The sequence below is a fragment of the Gossypium hirsutum genome, chromosome A03 (genome assembly GCF_007990345.1).
Source record: "Gossypium hirsutum isolate 1008001.06 chromosome A03, Gossypium_hirsutum_v2.1, whole genome shotgun sequence".
In the NCBI taxonomy this organism is placed as follows: domain Eukaryota; kingdom Viridiplantae; phylum Streptophyta; class Magnoliopsida; order Malvales; family Malvaceae; genus Gossypium; species Gossypium hirsutum.
Genome location: NC_053426.1, coordinates 110,998,801 through 111,019,530, shown reverse-complemented (window position 1 = coordinate 111,019,530; position 20,730 = coordinate 110,998,801). Strand labels below are relative to the sequence as shown.

The 20,730-nt window shown below is 31.5% G+C and overlaps 2 protein-coding genes and 1 pseudogene across 2 annotated transcripts; 1 reads left to right on the top strand and 2 right to left on the bottom strand.

Annotated features, from left to right (window-relative positions):
- Positions 1–1,814: 1,814 nt before the first annotated feature.
- On the bottom strand, positions 1,815–3,210 carry LOC107935007 (uncharacterized protein At4g06744). The gene has a single exon (XM_016867536.2). It carries the CDS (start codon positions 3,179–3,181, stop codon positions 1,940–1,942), a length of 1,242 nt encoding a protein of 413 aa, XP_016723025.1. The 5' UTR covers positions 3,182–3,210; the 3' UTR covers positions 1,815–1,939.
- A 6,847-nt stretch (positions 3,211–10,057) lies between these two features.
- On the bottom strand, positions 10,058–11,897 carry LOC107935033 (uncharacterized protein At4g06744-like; annotated as a pseudogene).
- A 5,440-nt stretch (positions 11,898–17,337) lies between these two features.
- LOC107935034 (probable cysteine protease RD21B) lies at positions 17,338–19,577 on the top strand. The gene is made up of 5 exons (XM_016867567.2): positions 17,338–18,039; positions 18,121–18,356; positions 18,430–18,570; positions 18,724–19,176; positions 19,260–19,577. Exons 1-5 carry the CDS (start codon positions 17,544–17,546, stop codon positions 19,356–19,358), a joined length of 1,425 nt encoding a protein of 474 aa, XP_016723056.2. The 5' UTR covers positions 17,338–17,543; the 3' UTR covers positions 19,359–19,577.
- The last annotated feature ends 1,153 nt before the right edge of the window (positions 19,578–20,730 follow it).

Here is a 20,730-nt window from a genome sequence, read left to right as displayed (position 1 = left end):
AACTCAAATTGTGTATTTTATATCCGAGTTAAACCGAAAAATTTGAATTTTTTTCGAGTTGATCCAAATAACTCGAATAACTCGAACTATTTAATTCAAAATTTGAATTTTTTATCGAATTTTTCGAATCGAGTCGGATTTTGCTCACCCCTAGCAGAGGTAGCAGCGATGGCAGCAGAATAGAGCAGAAAGTACGATGAGCTCCAACTACAGCTTCAACATATGATGAAGATGTTTCAGTAGTCGCAAAAGCCGTCATCTTAGACATTTGTTTTCTCATTGTAAGAATTTTTTAACATTGTCACTTTTAATATTATTGTAAGAATATTTTGAGTTATTCTTCATTTATTAATTTACATCATATATCTTTCTTTGAATTTGAAGTATATTGGTTGGATTTCATGCTATATTTGCTGTTTTTGGTTGGATTTAATGTAGGCAGGGTTGGATATTGGTGAAAAATGTATATTACAAATCTGTCAAAATTAGCGGCGTTTGTAACAAAAGCGCCGCTAAAGGTCATGATCTTTTGCGGCGTTTTTTCAAATAAACGTCACAAATTTTTGCGGCATTGTCTATAACAGCTTTTTTGTGGTTAAAAGTCTATTTTCTTGTAATGTATATAAAAAGTAAAAAAAATCAGATTTAATTGATTTTTTAATTCAGTTCACGAGTTTATAAGTTCAACTTCTGTTTTTGAACTAATGAATTGATCGATTCTCTATCTAACCAATCGGATCAGTTAATCTAGTTCCAACAACCTTCTAAATGGAATACAAGTAGGAATTTTGGAGGACAAAAGCTTGTTGGATTGGAGCATAAATTGAGTGGACTTTAGGCAATGGGATTGCCACTACTTGTTAATTTTTAGCACCTCTTATTTGGGCTTTCGATCATGGACTCCACCTCAAAGTCCTATATTAGGGTTGGTTGTACTTGTTTGTTAGGTCATTTAAAAATAATGCAATTTGCCCATTTCTTATTATCCTTTTCTGATTAGTAGTAGTAATATACATTATATTTTTAAAAGAAAATTTAAATTTAAATATTTAAAATAATATTATTAAAATGAATAATCATAAAATTTTAAAAAATATTTTTATAATTCATAAAATGAATATGAAAAATATCTTATTTCATATATCTTTCATGAAGATATCATGATCAAAATGATTACCTCAGCCAAATGAGCAGCCACTATTCCCCCACATTAGTGGAGAACAACATTATAATCCAATTTGACAACATTTTTATTTAAATGTGGGTGAATATTCAATCCTTATTATTATTGTTTTATAAAGAGATTATTTATATTTTTGACAACTTTAACCTTTGTTAATCTTTAAACTCAAATTTTATTGAGTATTATATTTTAAAAATGATTACATAAATTAACTGAATTAACGATAAATACATCAATCTTTTCAAAAATAAAACTTAATCATAATGTTTTTCTACTCAACACTAATACAATTTCTTTCATATAAAAAGTTAAAAGGTAGACTAACAAATAAATATATTAAATAGTTCAATTGACATCGATATGTTGTCAGTGTAAGAGTATGTGGGTTTGAGTATGTTGAAGCGCATTGTTCTCCTATAACTATGAATAGTTGTAGATATTGTATGAGAAAGAACAAATATGATAAATCATAATTATAATTATTATATTTTTTTTTAGTTTTGGACTTAGGGTTTATATTAATTCTTGAATTTAAAATTTGAGTTTAGGGTTTAGAATTTATACCATCTTTCATATTTTAAGTTTAGAGTTTTGAGTTTATATTTAAATAAAATTATTAATATTTATTTATAAATTCTCCACCATTTTTTATTTTACTAGTGACGAAATATCATTTTCACCGATAATAAATAAAACTAACGATACATCAAATATTCACCATATTAGTAAAAACAAAGGGAAAAAAAAACATAAACCTTAAAACTTGTGTCTTGAAAGAGTCTTGTAAGAAACAGGTGCTTTCTTGGTCTTGGCTTTGGACCCTTCCCAATGATGGTGATAATCATCCTTGCAGGGTATGATTTTATACGTCTCAGGGTACGGGCAAAACCTAATGTACTTCAAGTAGAACTCTGTACATTCAAGCAACGATCTTTGGTGGGGAAGATCAGGGACACAGTTCTGTGTCATGTCAAGAACGCCATTTTTTATCAGCTTTCTGCAAACAGGACCAACTTTAGTGAAGTAATTACCCGACAACGTCAAATTCTCCAAGTTGACAAGCGCACACAGTTCTTCAGGCACTTCCCAGTAAAACAGGTTATTAGCCAAGTTGAGCAGCTCGATCTTGTCCAAACAGGACAGTGAACATGGCAATGGACCTGTTAAAAGGTTGTCTTCAACGTCAAAGAGCTTGAGTTCTTTTAAAAACCCTACTTCGTAAGGAAGACAACCTGTTAACTTGTTGTTCAACAGTAATACTTCGATCAATGTCATGTTGAGGTTGCCGATACTTCGTGGGATCGAACCTGTTAACTTGTTGTTAGCCAAAGTGAGGTAACGAACCGGTGTTGAACCGAAGTTTTCCGGTAGTTTGGCGGTGAAATCATTGTTATTAATGAAGAGTACTTCGAGTGCTTGGTTGAAAATTTCGGGAGGGACCGAACCGGAGAATAGATTAAAACGGATGTCTAGAAACGACAAATCTTTTACGCCAATGACTGTCATCGGAAATGTACCGGCGTACACATTGTTACTTAAGTCCAACTCATAAAAGTACTTGAGCTGCGAGACGTCTGGTACGGACCCGGCAAACTTGTTGGAGTTTGCATGGAAGATAGCAAGGTCCGGCAACTTATCGATGAAACCTTCGAGAGTGGGTGCACCTAACAAGAAACCATTGAAGTCAATGCCGGCGAGGGCAATGGCGGACAAGTTATCAGGCGGGTTATCACAGTAAAAGCCCGTGTAGTTACATATGTCACCTCCAACCCAATTTCCAGTCCGGTTAAGTGGATCTTCCGTGATGGTTCCCTTGAACGCTTGGATTATAGGGTAAACAACAGCCAGTCTCCGGTCTTTAAAGATTAACCGTTGAGTCGAGACACCAAATGCTGACGGCGAACTTATCGGGCTGATATCGGAACCATTCTGGCATAAAACAGAGACGAAAAAGTAAAGGAATAGAAAGGAAATGGTATTGTAAGTTAAAATTTCCATTTGATTAAAAGTGAAACAAAAATCTTTGCAATTGGGTATATATATATAATATTATATAATGGGGTTAGTGTGGTTGTTGAGTATCATTGTCGAAACGAAAATGTATTCATATGGGTTCTATTAGTGATAGTGGATATGGAAGATGGTTCATTATAAGTTTATATGGTTCACATTGGTTTTGGTAGGTGAAATTTTGGTTAATGTCTCGTGATTTTTGAGATCTTGAATCTATTTAAAGCTTGGGATTTTAAGGATTTGTTATATGTTATAAGTGTAATCTACCTTTAATTTTGGTATTTTAATTTCAAAAAGTTATAAAATGATTATTGAATTATTTGAAAGTTTTCATTTAAGTCCTTGAGCTATTAGAATTGTTGCTATATGGTCTTCTCTGTTCGATTGCCTCCATCAATCGGAAGCTCTCGTTCTTCATTTTTGCAGTTCAGTTTTTTCAAGAAATAATTTTGAACGTCATGAATTTATGAACCAAAATCCAAACAGTTTTCTTCTCCAAGCTCTTATATTGACCGTCAGATTGACTTGGTTTTAAGATATGCTTTTCTACTCGTTGATGGGTACTAATTCACCGTACCAATCGTCGAGTCACCGCTTGGAGCTCGCAAGTCGGACTTAAAAAAAAAACCTTAACAGTCCAATGATTTGAATAAAAACTTTCAAATAATTCAATAACTTAAATGAAAATTTCGAATAATTTAATAACCATTTTGTAGCTCTTTAAAATTAAGTGACCAAAATATAATCTCACTAATAATTTAATTATATTTAGTGTTCCGAAAAAAATTGTAGATGGGAATCTAGTCAATACACATAGTGCAGTTAAAATATAAAATTTAGTGGTACATTTACTTACAAATTAAATGAAGAAGTGGATAGTTCAATATATTTGCTTCACGATAGTGATAGGCCAGCCTATGATTAGAGCTCGTTAGCATAGTGTGGGTTTAAATTATTAGGACTTAATATAGGATTTTGGCATGGTTTATTTTTGGATAATGTGATTAGTGTGGCTTGAACTCAGATCTTATCTAAAGTGATAAATAATTTGACTATCAAGTAAATACATAGGATTCTATAATACAAATTTGATACCACTTTCATTAGTTGAAAATTAACTTAGTAGTAGTGAGATTAGGGTATGGTAACTGTGGAAATTAATTTTGTTCCTTTTTTTTATAGTCTCTTTCCTGCATCATTTTCGTCTCGATGGTCATCCATTGTTTCGACCACCGTGCGCTGCTCCACCACCTCCTTTTCTCACGCACTTCTCTTCTTTTTTGCTTTTGTTTTTTTTTTTTTTTGTTTCCTCCTTTTGTTTGGCTCTAAGTGCTGTCATTCGATGCCGATAGTTTCTCTTAGTCGAAGATGATGTTAATGTCTCTTTTTTTTGGAGTAAGACTCCTCTACTTGTGATCATTTGGCCTCTGAACCATTTTTACCCCTTGCTTCTTGGTGCCCTGAGTTCATGGAGCAATGCCTAAAGGCTTTCATGGTTGGGTGGTCTTGAATCATCCCTGTCATCCTATAGTCTCAAATGGTGGCTTTCCTTGCAAATCCTTGGTGGTGACGGTAAAAGCTATAGGTCTAGAATTATATTGTTCGTTTGTTGTTTGGAGCAATGTTGACGCCTTGTCTCTTTCAATCCTTTTTATCTTGGTCTGTTTCATCTTTTGTAAACCATCTATGACCTATTGTGCTGGTCACATGCAACCCGGGGAAGCCGAAAAAATTTTCTAAGACCAAAATTAACTTACATATTTTTACTATATATAGCTAAAAATTAAAATTCAATTTCTCCATTTTACTAATTTATATCTTTATAATCTTTTAAAAGATAAAATTAAAATTTTATTATTTTTAAAATGATCAAAGTAAATTTACTATATATTAAATTATAATTTTATAAATTTATGACATCATTCACTGAATTAATTCTATCTTTTTAAAATTATTTCTAATCCGATATCGTTAAATTTTGATGGTGATATTCAAGATATACTTTTCAATCAACGAGATATTTTAGCAAAACAAAGTGTAGTACCAACTCGAAGAAATTAGAGAAAAATTAACAATATTAGGCTTCACCCCATCATATACAAAGTCATGATATTTGTATATTTAATGCAAGGGTCTTCCCAAAATAGTTGGGACTTAAATTTGGTCACAGGAAAATAATAAAGGTGGGCCTATTATGGCAGCTTCATGTTTGCTGTTTCTTTCCCACAAATGATCAGAAAACAAACAAAAATAAAATCTCAATTACTAAAAGAAACCATTCAACTCTCAGGTAGTGTTTTGCTAACAGGCCGATGGTTTATTGCTGATTGTTTTAATAAAACTTAACTGATAGTTAAAAGTTGATATGTGTAAAATGACAAATGGGAGCATGCCACAAATAAGAGCACGTGACAAAGAGAGTAATTTTTTAGCAAGCATAGTCAGGTATATCATTCTACATATCTCATTCCCAATCAGCTATGAAAAACGTTGTTCATCCCTGCATTTTTTATTTTGGAAGTTTTAACTCAACAAGCTCTTGCAAACCTACATTCACTAAACACTACAATTAGAGGGTTTGACTATCTAATCTTCCATTTGTGCCCAATCAATTAAAAAATACCCGAAATTCTGTTTACCAAACAACCTCTTAAATCTTATATTTTAATTTATATATGAGATTTACCTAAATAAACTGATTAAAAAAAAGCTTGTTTAGTATAATAATAGTAGTAAGAATAATACTAATACATACTAAAAGAAGTCCTTCAACCCTAATCCCATGAACCCGAAGCCATTAATAGCAGTGAGGGGTGCAAATTGATAATGTGCAAAGTCCACCATTAAAGGGAACGTTAGTGCTCCAATAATAGCTGCTTCTTTGCTGGAATTTCAAAGTCGTTGCCTCAGTCCTAATAAGATTCAATGTTCAGCGGTGGAGAAAAATTAGTATTATTGGCTAAAGTATGAGAGAAGTTTTTGTATTAGGAATTAAATTATATTTTGTTCTCTTTATTTAGAAAATGGGTAAAGTAGTTCCTATATGTTAGATTAAGAAGCAAATTGATTCTATATTTGTTAAAAATTTCATTTATTTTTACGGTTAAAAACTGGCATAGTTGACGGAATAATCAGATAGCTATACATGACGTGCCACATGTACTTGATACTGATATACATGGACTAATTTTTAACAGTAGAAATGGATAAATTTTAAACAAAAAGATTAGTTTGTTCTTTGATCTAATGTACAATAACTAATTAACCCAAAGGAACTTTCATGCTGCTTTTTCCCATTATTATACCATATTATAGTCATATCCCTAGGGGTGAAACAAAAAAAATAATAAAAAATTGAGGGGTCAGAATTAAGTGTAAAAATGTAATTTTACCATTTTAATAGACTACATCTTTATATTTTTTAAAGGAGTATATCATATTTTTATTTTTTGGGGGGCCAAAGTGTAATTTTATCATAAATTAATTTAAAATTTTATAAATTATAAAGAAACTAAAAGTATAAATTTCCATTTGAGAGAGAGAGGCTGAAGCACCTGCCAACTTTTTGACTCCGCCCTTGCATATCCCTCAATGATTTCTAGGATTAATATGTCAACAAACTTGATTTATCATCCCAAGATGAAAATAAAAATATGGTCTTAAATACATAATTACTTAAAAGTTTATTTTGATTTATGCAACGAGCACTTTTTTTTCCTTTTTTGGTACGAGATTCTTGATATTCGAAAGTTATAATGGGCATCGATTAAATTCCAGGTTGAAATTAGTCAATTTTTTAATTAATAGATAAGTTCTCCTTATATTATTTTCTCCATTTGCGAGAATTAAATCCAATACATTACTTAAAAAATATCGATATCATTATCACTTGATTTAATACATATTAATATATAATAAATAAAATATGGCAATGGCTAGAAACCCTAATGACCGAAACTCGTCTTTTTGTTTTGATTTTCAAATCCATCAAATTTATTAGGTTCACATGCCACAACCAAGTATATTTCTAAGATATCTTTATAGAGACAAAGTTGAAGTCGAACGAGCATTCAACTACATAAATGTTGTGCTCACTTTTAAATAGTTACCTCTCATTTGTCTTTGAACGTCTCGTATTTACATCTAGTTATGAGTTAAGTTATTCGTTTAGACTTGAAGGTCTGTTTGAAATGTGGAAGGGTACGTATGGGTAAAAATATTAGGTTCTAAAATAAGCGTAGGCAAAAAAATTAAGCCAGTTTAAAATATGGGTTGAGCTCAAGTTTGAACATTCAGGACCCAACCCCTGGCTCGACCCGACCCGTTTTAAGTTTATTATATTTTATATTACGTTATTTTTATATATTATATAATTTAGAACGCATTAAAAAAATAAAGTTATGCTAAATATATAATACTACTCTAATATAAATATTAAAATAATGTTAATATAATCATATATAAAAGTTTCAATAAATAAAAAAAGTATAAATTTATTAAATATTACTATGAAAGAATATAAATATTTTTTTGAAAAATTAAAAATAATATGAGTGGGCCTAAAATGAGTTTGGGTTAAATCTTTTGAAAATATGGGTGAATTTAGGCTAAATTTTAGGCCTAGATTTTGGTCAGGTTGAATTTGGGCAAACATAAAGCATATTAATATCATGCTTAGGGTCGACCCGAACTCAATCCAGCCTAACCTATGAACTCTTCTAATTGGGTCAGGTTGAATATTAATTTAATTTTAAAAAATTTCAAATTCGATTATAAAAATATGAATCTGAATAAGTGGGCCGAGAGGGAGATGCAGGTCATGGGCTAGAAATTGGAAACTTAATGAAAAATGAAAAGAATAAAGAAAAAGGAAATAGAAATAGAATTAAAATTAGAAATAAAATAATTTCTAAAAGTAACAGAGGTTATTGTACTAAATCGGGTAGTATTTTTTCATTTCTCTTAAAAAATAGGTAAATCAACTTTTATACATTAGTTCAAAGAGTAAATAAGTCTTTTTATTTAAATTTTAATTTATTTTTACTGTTAAAAATTTGTCTATGTATATTGGCATAGGGTACACTTAACACGCCACACGTAATTTTCTAGTTATTTTGTTAATCATGTCATTTTTTATCAGTAGAAATTAATAGAATTTTTAATAGAAAAGATCAATTTTGCTCTTTAATCTAATGTATAGAGATTAATTTGCCCATTTTTTAGTTAAAAGAGTAAAATATAACTTGACTTTTAATACAAAAATCTTTATGATACTTTTATCTTTTTCATAATCATGTATAATTTTATTTTTTTTGTATAATTTTTGGATAAATAAAACAATGTTTTGGGTATAAGTGAAATTACACAAATTATGCCGAAGATGGTGCCTTTCCTTGAAAGCTATTGATTGCCCACTGTTCGCCTCTTGCCATTAACCATTTAAGGTTCTTCCCAAACGCTGCATAATTGATTTTCGATTTAATCGGTTCAGTTTTATTAATCATAAAAATAATAAATATATCATTTGATATGAGAGCAATGCATATATAGATGTTAACATATTTATAACATGTTGATGTTATTTGTTTGTTTTATATTACATTTTAATTGTTTATGATTGAAATGTTACGTTTTAGTCATGTTTTCATGTTGTAACGTTTTAATCACTAGGCCGTTAATTGACGTTAACGGTTTAATGGTAAGATGATGTAGCATGTTAAATCATTATTTCAAACAAAGATTTTAGGTTAAATTCTACTATTGGTCCCTATGTTTTTTTTCATTTTGAGCAATTTAATTTTTTTCTTTTATGTTTTTTTAACTTTACTTTTTTTTCCCTTTTATTTTCCATTCATTTATGCTTCTCCCTTTGTTTTCCATCCTTCTCAATTTCTTTTAACGTAGTTTTTCAAATTTTTTTTGTTAAAATTAATCTACAAGCTCGCCTCACTCAAAAAATTAAATTGTTCAAAAAAATAAAAGTATAGGGACTAGTTTTAACAAATGGAAAATATAAAAAAAAACTATATTAAAAGAAATGGAGAAGGGAGGAAAACAATGGGAGAAATAAAATATAATGGAAAATAAAGAAAAAAAGTTAAAAGAATGTAAAAGAAAACAATAAATTGTTTAAAACGAAAAAATATGAAGATCAATTGTATAAATTGACCTAAATTTTCTATTTGAAATAATGATTTAATGTGACACGTTAGCTTATCGTTACACCATTAACGATAATTAATAACTCAATGACTAAATGACTAAAATATTACAATGAGATAATATGAATTACTAAAATATAATCTAAGGTAAATAAAAATAATTATTTTTTATATTTTATTTGAATCGGACCTAACCTAACCTAGTAAGTTAAGGCTCAATAAATGCAACAATTAGGGCCCAAAGAAGAAGATTCTGCCTTGGACTCATGCACCAAGCAAAGTACTTGGCAGTTGGCAATGGCATGGAACCAATTGTGCCCATGGTGGACCTTGCTTGCTGTCGGCATTTGCGATGGGTCCCTACCTTTGTTTACTCTTCGTCCTGCCACCGGAGCCGGATCAGTTAAATCAGAAATTAATTTAAAAAAAATATTAAATCAGTTTTTTTAGCCAATCGTTCAAAACTGGTAAAACGGAAATTTAGATAAAAGATCAGAAAACCGGTTTTACAATATTTTTTTAAAGATATTTTTAAGAAATTTTAATTAATTAGTCTACTGTTTCATACACCGTAACATACTTCAACCCTAAGAAAAAAAAGTAAGTCATGCTTTCAAACCACTTTTCCTTTATTTTTTGTTGGAAAAGATGGACAAGAAAATGACATATTAAAGTCCCAATTTACTTTATATTTATGTTTAAAAAAAAAAAACTACGTTAATTTATTCACCGTAAGCTTTAATACATACTGCAAGAGAAATACAACATAGAATTATAGATTACATTCCGATATCAGTGTTGATGCTTGATGTTGTATATATTATCTAAAAGCATGGAAGTCACAACCTGTGGGGGATAAGGGTGCTGTAAGTTCTCACAGATGGTGAAGAAGAACTCGTTGTTGATTCTGGGCTTGAATACTTGTATTTATTATACCCACCTTTCATGCAAGGAACCCATTTAAACGAATCTTTCCTATCGCAATATAATTTTCTCGAGAAAAATGCAGTGCATTCGGCTTCTGATCTTTGAAACGGCAAGTCCAAAATGCAGTTGTTTTTCACATCAAGTTTCTTCTTCATTATCAAGTCTCTACAAGTTGGGCCAACCTGAGTGAAATAGTTGTATGACAATGATAAATTTTGTAGATTTTTGAGTTGACAAACGGTTTCCGGTACTTCGCCATAGAATTCATTGCCGGCCAAGTTGAGAAGCTCGATCTTTTTTAAACACCCAAACGAGTATGGTATGGGACCAGTTAACTTATTCGACCCGACGTCGAACACGGTGGCTTGACTCAAGTTGCCGATCTCATATGGTAAACACCCAGTAAGTTTGTTGTTAAGAAAAAGCACTTCGAGCAAGTTGGGTGCTTTGCCGATGCTTGTCGGAATCGGACCGGTGAACTTGTTGTTTGCAAAAGTGAGGTATAAAACCGGTGTGTCACCGAGATTCTCGGGGAGTCTTTGTTCGAAATTATTGTTGTTGATGAAGAGAACATCAAGGTCTAAGTTGAAAACTTGTTGTGGAACCAGACCTTTAATGGAGTTGAACCGTAAGTCCAGAAAGGTTAAGTTGGTGGCTTTAAGGACGTTCATCGGGAAATCACCGGACAACTGATTGTTGCTTAAATCGAGCTCGTATAAGTATTTGATTTGGAGACCTCGTATGGGATGGTGCCGGTGAAGTTGTTTGAATTGGCATGGAAAATAGCTAAGTCGTCTAACTTGTCGATGAAGCCATCGAGGGGAAGATAACCGTTCGGCCCTGCAAATTTAGCGCCGTTGAAATCGACGGAAGCAACGGCTGTTTCGTTCACGTCGGGACGGATATCGCACGTGAAGCCTTTGTAATTGCAAACCTCGGTGCCTCGCCATGTCTTTGTGAATTTTTTGCTGTTCTCGTCGACTAGGATTTTGCTCTTGAATGTTTGGATCACGTTGTGGGCTTTTGCTAGCCGCTGGTTTCTGAAGCAGCCGCTTTTTGTCTTGAACTTACATGGAGGCGGAGGAGGAGGTGGTGGCGGAGGAGGTGGAGGTGGAGGTGGGGGAAATGTACATTTTGGTACAGGAGGCGGAGGCGGAGGCGGAGGCGGAGGTGGAGGTGGAGGCGGGAGTGGAAGTGGACATTCAGGTTTAGGAGGTGGAGGAGGACAGTTGTCATTGTAATTTTCAGGGGAAAGAACTTTCCCACCGCCGCCGTTGGCTCTTTCCAACTTTTCCTTGTTTCCCCTAATCACTGGTTCATGATCACTAGCCACTTGGTGAACAGAAAATGGATGAAAAATGATTGAAAACAACAAAAACGAAGATAATAAAAAAAGGGTGCGCATTTTTTTCTTTTCTTTTTCTTGTGTTCACGAGATCCTCGAGAGGGTGTTTAATACAGCAGGGGCAGATAGACAGATAAGAAAAAAAAGGAGGAGACCATAACTAAGAAAAGTCAAGCTTGAAGAACATGTTATTACTGAGAAAAAAAAACAGAGCACAAGGGAGAATTAAGTGAGCAATAAATTGGGCTGACATATCAGTTGCAAAATTAGGTAACTTGACTGCTGTAGAAACCATCAAACATCCAATCAAACTTAGCTCATCCCAGCTTGCACATTCCCTTGTCACCGATCGATTAAATTAAGAATCAACTATTTAATATTTAAAAATTTGAGATGAATTGGTATAAAACCAATTGATTGGTGTTTATATTTAATAGTTTGATTATTTAATCATTCATCTGATTTTTATTATGTTATTCATTTATTTTTACCTTTAATATGTCTAATACAAAAATGTTAAAATATGTTATTCATACATTTTAAATTTAAAAAGTAAAATAATTAAATTTTTAGAAATAAAGACAAGGGAATACGTGAAAAAACCCTAAAAGCTTCTCTTCTTTTTTTTCCTCTAAGTTATTTACTTCTTATTTTTTGTTTTGTCGCCTTTTTCTCCCTTTCACTAAACATTTCTTTATTTCTTCTTCTCGTTTCTTCTTTTCAGTTTGAATATCTATTTTGTGGGTATTTTTATTGTTTTCACAAGTTGTGATGAACAGATGACGGCGCCTGCCATTCGCTAAAACTCCACCGGCCACCAGTAATTTTTATTAAAAAATGGGTGTCTCTTCGTCAGTTTCTTAATGTGTTCCTGTTTCTAGAATATTTCAAAACAATAAATTATTTTACGAGTCGATTTAGGTCCATATTGTCTAAGTTTTATATGTTTTTTTGTTTATTTTTTTATTGTTTAATAATTTTTCAGTTTTAGAAGTTTTCATTTGCTCTTATAACACGTTTTTTAGTCTTACTTATGCATGTAATCTTAGTTTTACAAGTGATTTTAAGGATGATTTTGTCGTCGTCCCCTCTAGTTTGATGAATACTCAATTCTTTTATCGATTTTCACTCACAACTTTGAACCATTCAAAGTTGATTTTTTTATTATATTAAGTACTTACAATCACTCCAGATATTTCATGTTTGAGTTAATGACAAAGTTAGAATGTTAAATAAGCCAAGGGACTATTAAAACATACTATTTAAATAACAACTTTACACATGACAATAATAATTATTTTGCTAAATAAATGTACCTAAATTTAACTAAATGATAATGTGAAGATAGGAAGCTTCCTTTTCAGGATTAAGTCAATTAATTTGATAATCATTATAATCATAATCACAAAAAATTTACCAGAGGCTTCCTTCTTTTCTCACAGAAATAACAAAGCCTTCCTTTGTCAAACGCGTATTGCTTTAATCATTAGTTGTTTTAATTAGTTATTTTCTAATGATTAATTTCTAAAAAAGAAAAAGAATAGGGTAAATTTCATCATTAGTCACTAAATTATGTGTAAAATTTTATTTTAATCATTTAACTAAAAATATTATAATTTAGTCACTGAACCATTCAAAATTATTTATTTAAGTCATTGGTTTATTAAAATTGATGCTATATGATTTTCTTTGTTCGCATTGTCTGCATCAATCGTAAGCTCTTTTTTACCTTATCTTTTATAGTTCAGTTTTTTTTCATAAAACTGTTTTGGATCAATCATGTTCTTGATATTTTTGAGACCCTAGGTGAAACAATAAATAGGGACCCTTTTTAAAAAAAAATTATAAAATGTAATACAATAAAATAGAAACATATATTAGTAATAAAATAAAAAATTTGGGCCCTTTTTTTTCTTTTCTTTTTCCTACTTGTAACGAGGCATCGATCATAAAATTTAAAAGACTGAAGTTTTTTTTTCATGTTAAAAGATGAAAATTTTATTTTTGGGCCTTTTCACCCCTTGGGCCTTAGGCGGTTGCACTCCCAAATTACTCCAAGGCTGGGTCTATTTTGGATAATATGAATTTGTGAATCAAAATTTAAATAATTTTTTTTGCAATCTCTGATGTTGATCATCATATCGACTTGAATCTAAAATATATTCTTCTACTCGTCGATGGTATTAATCTACCGTATCAATCATGAAATCATCACTTAAAACTCACTAACAAAACATTTAAAAAAAAAGACATCACGAATCAAAAAGATGTAGTATACAGTTTTAAAAACAAAAAGGAAGTAGTATTATCAACTTTCAAGTTTCAAAAGCAAAAACGTCTTTAACACAAAAGAAAAGTTGATATACTTAAGCAACCTTTATCCCATTCAATCAATATTCTTGTAATTAAATAACCCAACTTTAAAAATAGCCATCAAATCAATCTATCTATCTACTAATACTTCAATAATTTTAAGATTTCGTGTTTGAATTCAACTCGATATAACAGGATTTTTGAGTTAAGATTAAGGGATTTAATTAAAAATTTAAAGATTTTATAAGATTTAAAAAGAAAAAGAAAATTTGGGGTTTAAATAAAATTTTTAATTTTTTTATGAGATTAATAAAAAATTTGAAAAAATGAATTTAATTAAAATTAAAAAGATGCATAATAAGAATTCGAAAAAAAAATTAAAATGTTCAACAAATTTCAAGAGAAAAATAAATTTTTTTTAAAAATTTTTAGGTCCCTCCACTAAGATTTATGTAAATATGTGATCCTCTTTTAAATTTATTTTTATTATAATTAATTGGTTTGATATGCAAAAGTGAATTAAAAAAATATAGGTACGAAATTTAGAAGGAAAAATTACATTAACTTTTTTTTTTGAAAAACCAATCTATACATAATTATTAAATTCGGATTAGATCGAAATATCTTCATATGCAAAATAATTAATCCAAACTCGCTTAAGTTTGTTTATACTATTTTTAAATTTAAATATATTTTATTCATTATTTAAAATTTAATCATTTGATAACCTTTTGTATTTTATCAAATTTTTAAGCATAAATAATTTAATATATTATTTTTATATTTATACTATTCTTTAAAGTTATGATAGAGTTAGTGTACCCTCAACCGAGTCTCAACTTAGTTGTGAATTTTCTAAAACCCTTTTACTTTTATAAGGGTTGAATATTATTCCAAAGTTATTTTTGTCTTTTTATGTTTTTATGTAAAATTTAAAAAATAAATACCTTTAAAATAGTAGTAAAATTAACAATAAAAAATATTATACAATATTCAAATATTAACAGCATAATAGTGAAATGGTAACAAAACAATGACAAAAAGTGGAAAAACAACAACAAAACATGGAAAAATAGCAACAAAAATAGCAAAGGTTTTTTATTGAAATTTTGGGTTGGGCCTGAGAAAAAAATACTTAAGGCTCGACCCATTTTCTAAACGAGCTTTTCTAAAATAATAACAAAATTAACAATAAAATAAGAGTTATATAATATCCAAACAATAACAACAAAATAGTAGTAACATGATAGTGAAATTGTAGCAAAATAGTGAGAAAACAATAAGAAAATAACATTTTTTTTGTCTTTTAGCTAATTCGGTTTGGGCTTTATTTTTTTATCCAAGCCCATTTTTTGAGCCTATATTTTTGTCCAAATCCTCCCACTTTTTGGACGGGTATTTGGGCCGTATTGGGTGGCTCAACCAGGGGCAAAGCCAGAAAAATTTATTAGGGGCGGATGAAATTTTAATTTTTTATAGTTTATATCTTTATAATTTGTAAAGGATTAAATTGAATTTTTATAATTTTAGAGAGGGCCAAAATACAATTTTACTTTTACTAATTTAAAATTTTTTTTAAGGGCCTAAAATGAAATTTTACATTTTAGGGAGGGTTGGGGCCCATGCCAGCGCCCCTGGCTTCGTCCCTGGGCTCAACCCATGAACAAATCTAGGTAGTAGTTGACCCCTTAAAATGAAAAAAATTCTATTTAAATTTCTTTTATAATTTATATAATTTTAAATTAGTAATAATAAAATTAAACTTTGATGATTACATAATAATAAAATTTTGATTTTATACTTTAAAATTTATAAAAATAAATTATTAAAATAAAAAAAATTACATTTTTATTTACCGATGCGTATATTTCACATGTCATAAAAATTTATTGTTGATGTGTAAATATATTGGATGTGCCAAAATGTCAAGCTAATATGTTGTCTATTTTTACCAAAAACTCTGATTTATCATATAAAACTAAGGCGGTGGAAGAAATAATGGGGAAAAAGAGAGTTTCTGTTTAGCGAGAAGGAAAGAAATTATATGTAAAATAATTTGTAAATATAATATATGTAGGGGAAATTTTGTAAATGTTTCGGGGCAAGGTGGGTCTATCCAAACCCAACTTTAACCCGTTTTGTCTCAAATCCGATTTTAAAAAATTGTCTATTTAATCCATTGAATCGGATCAAAATCTTTGCCGGTTTCAATTTTTTTTTTGTCATCGTTATATCCAAATAAGGGAAAATATTTATTTTATCTCAATCTAACCATAGAGTTTAATGGAAAAAGATTAAATTACTTTTTGGAGTTCGAATTTAGTAATTTTTTTCATATCTGAGATTATTGATATTTTCTTGAAAATTGAAAAATTTAGATTTTAGTATAGGAAGAATTATCAAATTTAGTGATTAATTTCGATAAAAAAAGTTTTAACTCCTAACATGGGACAATTACCTAGCTCAGTAATATGAAAATAATTATCAAATTTAAGTCCTAATGCGAGAATAATTTACAAATTCAAACTCGATTTAATCTTAATGAAAATTTGATCCCAAGAAATGGTTCCTAAATTCGTCATGGCTCTTAGATTTTGCTTCAACAACCCCTTGAAACAAATACTCACAGTGCCTTTATCTCTCTGCAACAAGGACAAAGAGGAAATGGAACCTCCATTGATGCAAATGAATGCTTAAGATGGCTTGACTCAAAGGAATAATTAACCCGACTCAGTTGATCTTTATGACTCACCTAGGGTCGAACTCAAATCTGTAAGGTATCACTTAAGGAGTGCCAATGATTACATATGGCTGCTCAGCGCAATGAGTAGTTCTATAATGAAAAGCGTTGCAGTGGGTGTTGAAGAATGGTCTGATTGGGTGGAGGATGAAAGAGGATATAGCCCTGGCGGTGATGAAGCTAATGAAAGAAGGTGGTGTGTTGAAGGAGATGGCAAATAGAGCTGTTGAAGGAGGCATGGATCATCAGCATAGTCTGGTTTTGAAGGATTTGTTAGATGGATTGGGATTGAACAGCTTGCAACTATCTGTTAAATGGATTGAAGATGAGAATACATAAAATCTTTAATCCCATCCCTTGCAAAGTTAATGAACAATATGGGTTCACAGTGCCAACCAATGAGATATAGGTGTCTACAAATTATTCGAATTTGATTTGGTAATTATTGAACTGAGTTCGAGCTGAAGCTCGAGCAGTTCTAAATATCGATTAACATACGTGTGCATAAATAACTTAGATTTGTTTGAAGAAAATGACTAGATTGATTGAATGACCTGATTGAAATTATATTAATACTTTGAGGATTAAATTAAAATAATCTAAACTTGGATGACCAAATATATATAGAGTGGTTTCTCCACGAACGCCTCTCCTTGTAAGTAGGGTCTCTCTCCATGGACCTCCTATAATGAAACCGTGACAGATACAAACACCACACAGGTTTCAGTTCCTCTTTCAACGTGGTTTCTTTCTCTTTTGTTATTGATTTTTTATTGTTCCCTTTTTTCTCCTATAAATACCCATATCATCTTCATCATCGTCTTCATCTCCCTTCAAACACAATCTCCCAAATCCCAAACCATGTCTCTCCTCAAGAACCCAACCCATGTTATCATCTTCACCATGTTTTTGGTGACCCTGTCATCGGCTCTGGACATGTCTATTATCGATTACGACCTTAACCATGTAAGCCAACAACCACAGAGGCAAACAACCGATACCCAAGTAAGAAGGTTGTACGAAACGTGGTTGGTGAAACATGGCAAAGCTTATAATGACTTGGGAGAGAAAGAAAAACGGTTCGATATCTTTAAGGATAATCTCAAGTTCATCGTGGAACATAACTCGGTTAATCGTATGTATAAGGTGGGTCTTAACAGGTTTGCGGATATGACCAATGAGGAATACAAAGCTATGTATTTGGGTACTAGGGTTGACCCGAAAACCCGGTTACGTAGACTCGCGGGGAAAGAGAAGAGTAATAGGTATGCATATAAGGTTGGTGATGAATTGCCTGAGTCAGTTGATTGGAGACAAAAAGGTGCTGTCATGGATGTAAAAGATCAAGGCCAATGTGGTAAAGACATGGTTTTTGATGTTTTTCATTTTACATGTGTTTGTTTGTGGATTGTTTGTATGACTTTGATTATGAATGTAGGGAGTTGCTGGGCATTTTCAACCGTGGCTGCTGTGGAAGGGATAAACAAGATCGTGACCGGTGATCTTATCTCTTTGTCGGAGCAGGAACTGGTGGACTGTGATAATATGTATAACCAGGGTTGTAATGGTGGTTTAATGGACCATGCTTTTGAGTTTATTATTAACAATGGTGGTATTGATACTGAAGAAGATTACCCTTACCGTGCTACTGATAATACATGTGATATAGACAGGGTTAGTGGGTTGATTTGGATCATTTTAATGAGAAACTTTTATGATGGTGTTTAACTTTTTTTTATCTTTGTAGAAAAATGCTCGTGTTGTTACCATTGATGGATATGAAGATGTCCCGGAAAACGATGAGAATTCTTTGAAGAAGGCTATTGCACATCAGCCTGTAAGTGTAGCCATTGAAGCTGGTGGCAGGGCCTTCCAGCTCTACCAATCGGTAAATTGTTGAATCCTCTAGTTTTATGGCTTTTTATTTGGATCAATGATAGTTATGCAGCTGTTTTTTGGTAACATTTGATAATCCGGGATCGGGAACGATGTTAGGATTTGATCCTTAGCTTTGATGAATGACATTGTGTTCGCTGTTCAGGGTGTGTTTACCGGTCAATGTGGAACAAGCCTAGACCACGGTGTTGCCGCTGTTGGATACGGCACAGAAGGTGGTGTAGATTACTTTCTTGTGAGGAATTCATGGGGTCCTAACTGGGGAGAGAATGGATACATCAAGATGGAACGTAATGTCGCAGGTACATCAACCGGCAAGTGCGGTATTGCAATGATGGCCTCGTACCCCATCAAGAAAGGACCAAATCCACCTAAACCGGCTCCATCTCCCCCTTCTCCCGTAAAACCCCCAACCGTGTGCAACGAGTACTACTCATGTCCTCAAGGAAGCACTTGCTGTTGCTTATATGAGTATGGCAAATACTGCCTTGGCTGGGGATGTTGCCCAATGGAATCTGCAACCTGCTGTGATGATCACTACAGTTGTTGCCCTCATGAGTATCCCGTATGTGACCTGACAGCCGGAACTTGCCGCATGGTAAATTAACAATCTGCATCGGAATTTCATTACTATGTCCAATGCTTACATGTATAATTCCTAAATTGTGTTGTATGATGCAGAGCAAGGACAGTCCATTGGGAGTAAAGCTATTGAAACGAGGTCCGGCTAGTTTGATTACCAAGCAACGAACCAGGACTACGGTTAGTGGCAGTGCTTGAGAAGCAATGGATTTCCTCCTTGGTCATGGAGGAGAAAGCTAAAACCAAGTCTGCAATGGATGAAAAACACTTCTACTGGTTTTTTAATGACATAAAAACATTAATGAAGGGAGATCACAAAATATTTTCTCATTTATATATAGTAGTGTTGTTTAAACTAAAGCATACACAATGCCTTCAGATTTATTGTCTTTTATGCATATTGCAGATTATTTTTAATGATTTCCTTTCACCATTTCTGTACTTCTTTTTCCAGCCATTGTCATTGTCTTTTAATTCTAAAAATTTAAATAATAATAATAGTAAATTGCACTAGACATCCCCAAGCTATAACCCTCATTCTAAACTGTGAACCAGACATCAAAATATTTTAATTACATCTACAAATTATCGATATAATATCAATTAGGTCATTTCATTATCAAAACCGTCTTTTGTAACTAATTTTTTATATTAGCTGCAAACTATTTTAATTCTTTTACTTTCTCTCTTTATTTTTTTTTCTTTCGTCTTCCTTTATAATATTTAGTAATATCGATAATACTCGATTTTTTTCTTCTATGAGGTCAAGACGCTAGCGATTAATTCTATTTTCGAATTTCACCACTTGTTTGCTCAACTTGGTGGGATTAAAAAAGTTATTTCATCAATCAAAACCAGTGTTTTCAAAACTAGATCGACTAATTGGACTAGAAATCAGATTTGATTGACCTGTGAATCGATATTGACTGATTGAACTAATTTTCTCAATTATTTAAATATTTTTATTTTCATGATTTTTTAATGATCTATTTTCCTAGGTATCTTCACCCATTTATATTGCTAGAAACATTCGTAAGCCGAACTAAGTTGAGTCAAAGTAATACTTGATTTTAATAAATTTTCAAGTTCAGATTCGCATGTGACCCGGTTTAACTCACAAAATGTTATACTTTTTAAAAAGATAAAAGTTTATATCTTTTTATAATTAAATTTAGGGTAAATTACACCCAATGTCATTGAATTATTAGTATGTTTATATTTTAGTATGTTTATATCTTTATTCACACCGCCTGTACTAATTGAAAACTCTCAATCCCTTCTCTTTTATAATTCAGTTCTTTTTTCATGAAACAACTTTAAACGTCACCAACCTACGAACCAAAATCCAAACAGTTTTCTTCTCTAATCTCTAAAACTAACCGTTTGATTGACTTGGATCTAAGGTATATCTTTTACTTGTCAATAGGTATTGACCCACCAAACCGATTGTCGAATCTTCGCTTGAACCTCACTAACCAAACTTAAAAAAAAAACTTAATAACCCAATGACTTCAATGAAAACTTTCGAATAATTCGGTGACTTAAAATGAAAGCTTTTAAATAATTCAAT

Excerpts from the sequence above, each read along its gene's own strand:
- LOC107935007 (XM_016867536.2), bottom strand. The coding sequence starts at position 3,181 with ATGGAAATTTTAACTTACAATACCATTTCCTTTCTATTCCTTTACTTT.
- LOC107935034 (XM_016867567.2), top strand. The coding sequence starts at position 17,544 with ATGTCTCTCCTCAAGAACCCAACCCATGTTATCATCTTCACCATGTTT. Across the intron at positions 18,040-18,120 it reads AAAAGATCAAGGCCAATGTG|GGAGTTGCTGGGCATTTTCA; the intron begins GTAAAGACATGG and ends TTATGAATGTAG. Across the intron at positions 18,357-18,429 it reads ATACATGTGATATAGACAGG|AAAAATGCTCGTGTTGTTAC; the intron begins GTTAGTGGGTTG and ends TTATCTTTGTAG.